General features: G+C 39.9%; 1 protein-coding gene across 2 annotated transcripts; it reads left to right on the plus strand.

Annotated features, from left to right (window-relative positions):
* LOC124163708 (glucose-fructose oxidoreductase domain-containing protein 2) lies at nt 1-2,679 on the plus strand. 2 transcript variants are annotated; one of them, XM_046540775.1, is made up of 2 exons: nt 1-1,429; nt 2,597-2,679. In XM_046540775.1, the coding sequence occupies exons 1-2, from the start codon at nt 305-307 to the stop codon at nt 2,615-2,617; spliced, it is 1,146 nt and encodes a 381-aa protein (XP_046396731.1). In that variant the 5' UTR covers nt 1-304; the 3' UTR covers nt 2,618-2,679. The 2 variants fall into 2 exon arrangements, with proteins under 2 accessions (XP_046396731.1, XP_046396730.1); XM_046540774.1 differs by having other exon boundaries at nt 1-121; nt 240-2,679.
* The last annotated feature ends 7,841 nt before the right edge of the window (nt 2,680-10,520 follow it).

Consider the following 10,520-nt stretch of genomic DNA (forward strand, 5'->3'; position numbering starts at 1 on the left):
CGAAGTTGTGTTGCTTAGGTTGTTTTTGAGTGAATATTAGAAGGATGGTTATTAATTAATAGTTAGTTCGAGGGTGTGTAGTTCTTTGAGAAACATCCGAAATAATACGGATTCCGAAACTGTTAAGTGTTATTTTTCCTTAAAATCAAACTGTTGTGACTATTTTGTTAGCTTCTAGTCTTTTCCAGTTAATATTTAATAACTCATGTGTGCTGTCATATACTTGAACCTTGTTATAGGTTCCACTGGTTGTTATTTTGACTTATCGTAACGTCGGCTATAGCCGACTATTCGAAGTTCAATTATGCTCCCTGGTATCGGAGTATTTGGGACTGGGAATGTTGTGAAAGTGATTGTCCCATTTCTGAGAGCCAAGGGGTTCAAAGTGGAAGCAATATGGGGAAGAACTCTGAGCACAGCAGAAGATGCTGCTAAGGAACTGAACATTCCGTTTTACACTAATAAGATTGACGATGTTTTGTTGAGGAAGGATGTCGATTTGATATTTATAATATGTTCTCCGAATCTTCACGCTCAAATTGCTGTGAAAGCTCTTGGAATTGGTAAGCATGTACTCTGTGATAAGCCGGCAGGGCTTTGTCAAAGCGAATCCCTGAAAATGGTGCATGCTTCTCAGTATTATCCTTCCTTGATATCTATTTTGAATCACAGTTTACGTTTCTTACCCGCTTTCATGCAAATGCGACGAGCGATCAAGGATGGGTATGTCGGCGCCGTTAATATTTTAGATGCTCGTGTACAGACGGGCAGCCTACTCTCTGATTCTTACGACTGGCGTTGTGACGATGCAATGGGCGGAGGTATTCTCACTCTCGTCGGTAGCCACGTAATCGATTTGGCAGCTCATTTAACCGGTCAGAGGGCTGTGAGGGTGCACGCAGTGTTGAGAACCTTTTCTCCTGCTACCGATAGGGTCCAGGGTATTCGCCGTATATCTGCGTCAGACTTTGCTGCTTTTCAAATGGAGCTGGACGGTGGAGCACTTGTCACTGCGAACCTTTGCAGCAGTTCCCATCTTCCGGGTTCCTTCTCCCAGGAAGTCATCGTGAGCGGTGAGAAAGGTCAGCTGACTGTCAGAGGAGGTGATCTTCATGGTCGGCGAAGAGTTCCGGACAGTGAGGGAGGCAAGTGCAATCCCCACGTGAAGGAAGAGGTATTGTATTGTGACGTTGAAGATCTGAACCAAGAAGGCCAAGCGCCAACTGGTGCACCGTTGCTGCCTCGACCGTATTTGAAAGGCCTCTTCAAGATGGTTGGGGCCCTTAGGGAAGCATTCCAGAGCGTGGAAGACAGGAAGGGCTGGGTGAAGGAGCCGGTGGCCTTAGCAGCAACCTTTGAAGACGGGCAGTATGTCCAGGCAGTGATCGATGCCTTGCGGCGTTCAAGTCGTAACCGTGAGTGGGTAAAGGTGAATATTGTCACGGAGGAGCCAGACCCGAATCCTCTCCTTAGTGCAGCTGTCAGGAGGAGTGCCATCTCAATGTGATATGCTTCTTTAGATCGCTTATGTTTCGTCTTCGCTGCTACTAACTTTAGTGGTGCTGTCTAAACATTTACTAATTTATATGCTGCTTAGTGATGGTTGTATTTTCAGCGACGTGCATTTTGGAGCATGGAATTAATGATTTTAATTAGCTCGGGAGTTTTTTTATCCCATGTTCAGTGACAGAAAATACGAGTTTTCACCCCATGTACATGGTTGTGACGAATTTTATGTTTTTTACTACATATATAGATATAAATTTTTGATGGTATTTTAACTTTTCTCCATTGCTTTAAGTAAGTTGGTTGTTCAACACCCTTTTTATAGCTAAAAGTTCTTGGCATTTATTTTGATTTCATTTTGATACGGTGGTGGAGAGCTAAGTATTCTGATAGTATTAATGGTGGTTGTTTTTTATTTAAAACATTGGCATTCAATTAAATCCCCAAGTATTATTATTCATTCTATGGTCACTAAGAAATAATGAAGTTATTGAGGTTGATTAGAATAGTAGAAAAGTGGTGCCTTTGTGTTGAAGGCATTATATTGTTATGTTTTGTAAATGTATCTAGTCATGGAAAATATAATTTAGACTATAATCTGAGCTTTCTTTTGTTACTTAATGTTGATGCAAATGCTGGTGTGTTATTTTTCAAATGTTAAATGCCATACATAGCATGTAAAAATTGCTTCTTAACTCGGCCACCAAAAAACTTACTAACAGGGTGATTTTTTTGCATTTATGTTTCAAATGTAAAGGCCTGTCCATAAAAAATCTTAAATTTGAATATGAAATTCTAATTTTTGCTCTAAAGAATTATGATCTGGCTTTAGTACTTCTTATCAGTACTCGGGAAATTGTTGATAGAATCTGCTGTTGATTTTTTCTCTTGTTTGTTACTGCATACTTTCTTTGATACTGAAATCTTAGAGACTGAAGCGTATAAGGTTATGTACGAGTTGTTGACCTCCCAGTATTGCTTAATTTTGTGATAAAATTATTTATGACTTAACTTTTTTGTGAAATCGTGCATCCAAATGTGCATAATTTTCTATTATCTGTAATGTGATGGAAGCACTCCTTCATTACAGGTTTCATATCCAATATGGTGAAACATTTCCAGAGAGACCTTGCTGTTACTTTATTTTTTAAATAAAGTGTTTGAGCTTCATAAGTGTATTTCAGTTTTATTAGACTCTCCTGACTTTCCTGCTGTTTTTTGAGCAATACAAGCTGTTCTTGTTTGAAACCTTACCTCAAATCTATTTTAGATGCAGTGAAACTTTCCTGAGCACAGCTTCCTATACTGAAGATGCTGATTTATCTTGCTCCAAGATCAATATCTTTATCGGCAGTATGATGCTTCTGATATTCTTTTTGTCTTAACCTTTCCAGAGATGACGACCTTTAATGTATACCTCTCTGTGGGAAGGAAAAAGGAGGATAATTTTTGGTGGGTATATCTATCCGTGTATGCCTTAAACACTGTATTTTAATGCATATATATGTACATGTTGGAAAGAAAAAAAGGAGAATAGTCTTTGGTGGGTAGGCTGGAGCAATTTCTTCTACTTTATGTAAGTACAACTGTACTCACAACCCATTCAAGTCTGTGGACAACTCGGCCTAAAATTATATCAAATAGGGATCACACGCACCTTATACTTTACCCCCTGTCAATTGTTAACTCCTTGTCAGTGCCTTGTTCATAGCCAATTCTGAAGAGGCTTTGGTGGAGCAGTTGTGTTGAAAATATGTGGTGTATTGTTATTTCTGTGGGTATCCTATGGTTAAGGTGGGTTTTGCGTGATACGGTTATGAATCACCTTTCCTAGTGATGTCAATCTTCTTGAAAACCTGGAAGTTGTTTAACCTCTGTCTAAGTGGCAAAAATGTCTGTTGTAAAATTCAGTGGAGGAGTTTCTCCCATTCTTCTGAATATGGGAATATCTTTGATATTGGAGCATCCCATTCTCAGCATGTCTTTCTGAAGGTTTTCCATCTGTGCTCATACTTTTGCTTCATTTTTTTGTTCATATATTTCACTGCATGCTACCATATTTACATCACCTATAGAGATGAATGCTTGGTGAACTATATGTTATGAAACTCTGGAAATATAGTGCGGGAAATTCATCTTGATTTTAGAGCAATAGCCCTGATAATCCTCTTCATCACACATTAAACCTATCATCCTCATTCAAATCACGAGTCTTATTCTCCTCCTCACACTCCAATCATTCACTCTGACGCATCCTTGTTTCCTCTTAAGACATTTTCTTCCCTTCCCAACTACACCTAGAGCTGTCTCGTTTGTGTTTATCTCTGTCCATTACATATATATTCCATCCTCCCCCACGCCCTCAAAAATAGCTTAATTAATACACAGGTGTTCAATTGGACACATGGGTGTATCCAGGGAGGGGTTTGCTTCTGGGGGGGGGGGGGGGAACTGCACTCCCCCCCCTCTCCGCCAGAAGCAAAAATCGCAAATGTCTTAAAGGCAAATAATATTTCTTCAAGCAAATAATTTTAAAAACTAATCAAGTGCTCTTACATTTTCCTTAACATACAGATTTTTTTCACCTTTTCCACGCTTAAATCTTACCTACAACTTGAAAAACCATGGCTTGCCCCCCCCCCCCCCCTCCCAGTTCTCACTCAACCGTGAAAACCTTAAAACTGTGAATAAGCCGTGAATTTTTTTCTACCGTGAAAAAAAAAAAACCTGGAAAAAGCCGTGAATGTTGTCATTTAACCTTAAAAATCTGTCCTGACCGTGCCCACAAGAGGTGTCTACAGGTGTCATAAGAATATTTTAAACCTCTCCTTATTTTAAACCTGTCCTGGTATTCTCATTGCTTGGATTTAGGGCTCAACTCAACAGGGCACCCAACCATTACCCAGGCCACTGGAATATGGAATAGACCCTCTGATCTATCTTAGCATGAGTACTTATTTAGCTTATTGTGTTACCAGTGTTTATGAAATCAAATATTCATTCAGATTTCTCAATAATTTACACTTCTAAAAGAGTGACTAACATTTTTTTAAGAATTGTGGAGATTTCTAGTGTTGATAATAATGAAGTTAGTGAGCACAAGATACTAAGAATCTAAATCCAGAACTCCCTTCTTATTAGAAGTGCTACAATTTCGTTTAGAAATCACTTATGCAGAGAATTCATGTGAAAGTGTACCTCAGCGGTCACTTTTCTTCCCTTACGACAGCCATATCCGACATCTGGTCGTTTGCATTGAAAACTCCATGCCCCCCATACCCGACATCAGGTCTTCTGCGTAAGAAAATACCCATCACCACCACCTGAGATTCAGTTCAAAATGGTTAAGAATTTACAACACACCACTAAGTTGTAGGGGGTCATTGCTAGCTCGGCATTTAACTGTATTCGTTATGACTCTTCCTTGTAGGGAAATCTTTCTGTTCTGTAGAAACAGTAAGTCATGGTTTCGCTGGTAGTGTGCCACGTGGGATTCCTCATCCCCTCCCTTCCGTCTCTATCCTCTCCATGGAAGCATCGTCAGGCACTCTCATCCTTTTTCCTTCCTCGCCCTCCCCCTTCCGAGGAGCAGGAGTGAATAGCTAAGACCCTTCTCCAGGAGTGGAACCCTGTGAGCCTGCCTTGGTGTCTCGTCCCACCTTTATTTTTTATGGCCCAGCACTTAATCACGGTGACTCTGTGGCGGCTGGTCGTTATGTATCCAGGTGGTCCCATTTATCTTGACCACCCGAAATAACTCTTTGTCCAGATGCAAATTCGAAAATGTGTCAAACAAATGTCCATTAGCCATCAGGGGGACATTAATCAGTATGATTGCCTTCCTTGTAGCTTTGTTATTTACTATAATAATGATGATATGGACAGCGGTATTTCTTCTTTAAATGACACCCTATATTTTTTATTCGGCAATTCGTTTCCTCCATTTAAAAAAGACATACCGCTGTTCATATCTTTGTAAATAACAAAGCTACAAGGAAGGCAGTCATGCTGATTAATGTCCCCCTGACGGCTTATGAACATTTGCTTGACACTCATTTTTGAATTTGCATCTGGACATAAAGTTACTTTGGGTGGTCAAGATAAATGGGACACCCTGCATATCCAGGGTGTGCGTTAGAGAACATATACGATGATGAAAAAGGGCATGAAGTTCAAATGAATGCTGCTAAATGGCACTGAATGCATTGACGGACTAGGATCCTGAGCGCAGGTAGTGTAGGTGGCAGCCACACCGCTACACTACCTGAGAGTTACTCACCAAATATGCGTGTGCGCACTCGCGTTGTGTTGAGTCTGCTCCAAACACCCATTTGAACATTGCATCCCCCCCCCCCCCCCCACTTACCTCCTCCCGCCTGAGCACCCTCAAGCGATCACGTAGACCAAATATGTGGCCGTCACGATGCCACGGGATCGCACACTAGTAGAGCGGTGAATTCGCCAAGGAGATGGCAATATCGTTTGGAGCTGCATATCCCATCTCCGTGTGGACAGGAATTTTATCTTTCCCTTTGCAAAGGAATACATAGTTTTCTTTTATAATTCATTCATCTTTGGGTGTGCAGTTGCTAACATGCGTATATGTACACGCCGCCACTTCTGCGACTGTGATCCAGAATGATGAATCTCTGCGTGATAGTGTGTTCAGGGGGGAGGCGGAATATTAAGTGGGGGTACTGGGTGTCCAGTGATCGGGCGATGATGAATAATGTGTGAAATTCTAGTCCTGCAATTATGCATGAATTTTTCTGCCAACCTGGAATTTTCAAAACATTTTATTTAAATTCATTTCACATAAAATTTTGTCAGTCCAACACCCATTTTCTAGCCTATTTCGTGTAGATGTAAGCTTCACACCGTACCTATTGATTACGTCTCTTAATTGCCTTTCATTTAAACATATGTCTTTCTATCTATACAGCTCTTTAAATTATGGCGAATGTCTTGAGGTTGCCTAGCGAGACATTCATAAATTAAGTGTAAAATTTCTATCATAGGCGGATCCAGGGGGGGGGCACGGGGGCACGTGCCCCCCCCAGACCCTTAAAAATATGCTAGATTTTTAATACGGTCCCATTGTCATTTCGTTTGTTTTGTATAACAAGGTATCCTTGTGCCCCCCCCTGAACAAAATCCTGGATACGGCCTTGCTTGTGCCCCTCCCAGGAAGAAATCCTGGATCCACCCCTGATTTCTATAACCAAGTATAAGACTTTAAATTATGTAAGGTATTCTGGGGTAAGTGGAACCCCATATTTATGTAGATGATATTTCGTCAGATACTGTGCATTGAATTGACATTCAATTTTATTAATATTCTATATGATCTAACGTCAAGTGAATTATACTGCACACATATTTCAATGGTTTCCTTTCTCGAACAAAGAACATGAATTACAGTCAGCATTTACACTTGCCCTGATGATTGGCATCTTTGAGGTAGTTAGAAATAATTCAGTGGCATTCAATACAAATAGAAATGTAATTTATTGTTACTTTTCATACATTTAATCTATATTATAGGAATTAAATGTGATGTCAAATTTGAATGAGCCTCACTTCTCAAATGCTGGAGGCAGAAGAAACTGAAAGTTTTCTTCATTAAGGTTAATTAAATGGTTGAATTATGCTTTTGTCCTCAATGTTGGGCCAATGAAATGTTAAATGGATTCTTTGAGCAAATTTCACTGTCAGAGATGCATCCTTTTCACTCAACAGTCCAACAAACATTTTTTTCTTCTCATGACAAAATTTTGCAACAATCCTGTCACCTACCTGCACTGTTGATAAATCTCTCAGCATTGGACTCGTGAAATAATCTTCTACAATTCTTTGATCTCGTTCTCTAGTTCATAATAATCCAAGTCATTTAAGCAATCCTCAGCATTATCTCCATCACTACGTTCTTTCCTCATGCTACATTACTGACTTTTTTATTTTTTTCATCTGCTTTTCAGATTTTCTTCTTTCAGTTTTAGAAATGCCTCCTCTGAGGTGATAACTTCTGCCCCTCCACTTATTCTTTTTCTTCCACGCATAGCCCTTGCGTTAAGTGTTATACATACTTGCTCCAGATGTAACTCTTCAAACGAGATGCTACGCGTGGTCGATGTTGGGACAGCAAGGTCGTTTGAATCAGCAATGACATTGGAATTAGATGTTGACGGCAGAGCTAGTTGAGGTTTTTCATGCGATACAGCTAATGGTAGAGCTTGGGGAGTTTCTATACTAGTCTCCCTTCTGATGGTTGAGATGGAAGAGCTCGATGGAAGGGCCGCTGCTGATGAGTGATGAATGATTTTGTTTTGGCTTTGTTGCAAATTTAACCATCTCCTATATACATGTGGTTCATAACTTTCCACAGGAATTACCCCCGTGGAAAAAGGAAATATCCCAACCTTTACTGAAACAAATTATTACATATATTTGATGGGGTATGTGGAAACTATAAATGGGTCACACTTACCCAAGTGACAATATAATCGGGGGCAAAAGGAACCTATAGGTACTAATTTCAATCATGGTGACATAATTTTATCTACCACACTATAAAATCATGTTAAGATATTATTTAATCTCTATTTACTGATTTAATCTCAATGTAATCTCTAAATTTCTTGGTGAGGTAATCGTAAAATGATATGCTGCACCTGGTCACTATATGAACAGATAAGATGCACTTACAATTAATAGTGTGTTTCAGCACCTTTACTGAGAGTTTTGGGTGGGCAGCGATTCCTGCGCATTATCAAAAGTAGAGTAATGAAACTCTCGCTAGGAGCGCCACTTTGACCCTTTTACCAACTGCCCGTTTCAGGTGGGATGTACGAAGACTGCCAAGGCTATTTTCTGGAATTAGCAACATTTCCCATTTAAAAAATTTTCAGCTACTCAATTTCATTTAATATGTCTAGATTTTTTTCCCCCAATTCTTAAGATATATTTACATCTTATAGCCATAGATAGATTATGGGGGTTTGCATAAATTACAGCCGATGAAAAGACCACAATCACGAAAAAATGTGAAATAAATCGGCCCCTGGCAGTTTTCACTCAACCAGCGAGGGCCGGTATATCGGCCTGGTAACAATAAAAGGGTTAAGCATATTATTCATGCGCAATAGGCATAGGTTCCACTTCTCCCAAATTTACACTTACCAGGGTGTACCTTACATAAAATAGTGCATAAATGTAATATTATTTAAAAATAATGAAGAAATTTTGGATGTTTTAAAATTTTCATGCATTGCAGTAATTGTTTAAGATTAACGTGGAATTTTAATCACAGGGAGAGAAGATGTTCTCATTGCGAGCATATAACATCTCAGAATGATAGTCCTAATCCATGTGACAAAATTTATGTGGTCAATTTGGCTTAATAATCTTTATTATTCAGTGTCTTCTTGGGGGCCTCTACTGGGCCAGTTTAACTGCTCTCGCTAAAGTTAAAATGATGAAAGGCTTGGGATGACTTTACCTCATCAAATATGCAGGAGTACCAAATCCTTCCTCTTGGTACTTCATTACATATAGTGTAATTCAAAAACTTAGGAGTGGGACACTATAAGCTCTCTTATTTGAATCAAAATCCATATTATTTACAGGAATGTGCAATCCGTTGTTTGATTGACATCTCCTGCATGTACAAGCATTGTTTTCAAATTTATTTCAGTTCAATGAGTGAAATTCATTGATTACCTGTTTTCGATTTTTAAAGAAAATTGTAAGTATTGTAATATGTATTTTGATTCCATAATCTACTTAGTACATTTGTCCCTCGAAACTACACTGAAGCTAAAAATATTTTGAAATAATCCTTTCAAAAATGTATCTTTATCTCCCGACACCTTTAATTTAATATTTTTTATATAATATTTTTACATTGAGTAAGTTGTAAATAAAGGATTCAATGAAAACGTACAATTTAATAATTGCATTAAAAAACTTTGATTCAGGCAATAATTTGAACCTTTTTTTGTAACACCATTCATATGCGCGATAGTCACGAGAGTTGTTATCTTACAATTAGTCGTAGGGCCATGGGACCTTCGGCGATCGTCGCCCTGGCCAGACCTCCCGAGTCCCCATTTTAAAATTCCCTCTCCTCTTCCTTGGGTGCAATCCGGTCGTCTTTTGATTATTTTTGACATTCTAATGTCTCGAATTTATTCGTCTGCTCGGAATATACCCGTCTAATGCGAAGGAGGGACAGCTCAGTGTGTGTGTAGTATAATCTTTCGTGTGCGCAGTACGCCATCGCTGGGCAATCAGCCGCTGGCTTCAGACGAGCGCGTGCCGGCTTCGCAACGGAACCAAGGTAAGCGCCTGTTTCGTCATCCACCCTTACTCCCGTCAAGATTTTTGCTCTTCCCGGTTTCTTGTATTTTGACCTTTTCCAAAGATATGTAGACACCCGCGACAGTGGCGCAGCGAGGGGGGGGGTTTGGGGGATAAACCCCTCCCCCCTCCCAGAGCTTAAAAAAAATGAAGTTCAATATATTTTAACTAGATTGATACTACTAATAGGATAGTGTATGGATGAATAAAATATCCCTCAGAAAGCCGTAAAACTCACAATTTTGAACCATTTATCTTATAATTCCGCAATTTACTGATCTCGCACCTACCGCTTATCCTGGTGGGTATTCCATACCCCCACACACCCTGGTATTAGTTGCACCTAAACCTCCCCCAGCCTTAATTCCTGGCTGCGCCCCAGACCCGCGAGTCCCAGTTAACTGATGAGGGCGGATCGGTGAAAACTTGGAAGGTTGGCACACGAAGTCCTTCGCCTTTATATGAAGGAGGTTGGGTTATCTATTGGGGCTAGAAATATTGGAGTTAAACTCCCGGGGCAAAAGTGCCATCGTATGGAATGATGCACTGAGGAAACTCACGTCCACGCACACGTTGAGCTGTCGGGTGTTTCTTTTGGGATCTGAGGCGAAGTTTTTCCTCTCTTTAGATTCGTGTTTTGACTCGCCGTATATGAC

Source organism: Ischnura elegans, chromosome 8 (genome assembly GCF_921293095.1).
Source record: "Ischnura elegans chromosome 8, ioIscEleg1.1, whole genome shotgun sequence".
Lineage (NCBI taxonomy): Eukaryota > Metazoa > Arthropoda > Insecta > Odonata > Coenagrionidae > Ischnura > Ischnura elegans.

What these genes read in the sequence shown, in the direction of transcription:
- LOC124163708 (XM_046540774.1), top strand. Translation starts at nt 305, where the DNA reads ATGCTCCCTGGTATCGGAGTATTTGGGACTGGGAATGTTGTGAAAGTG.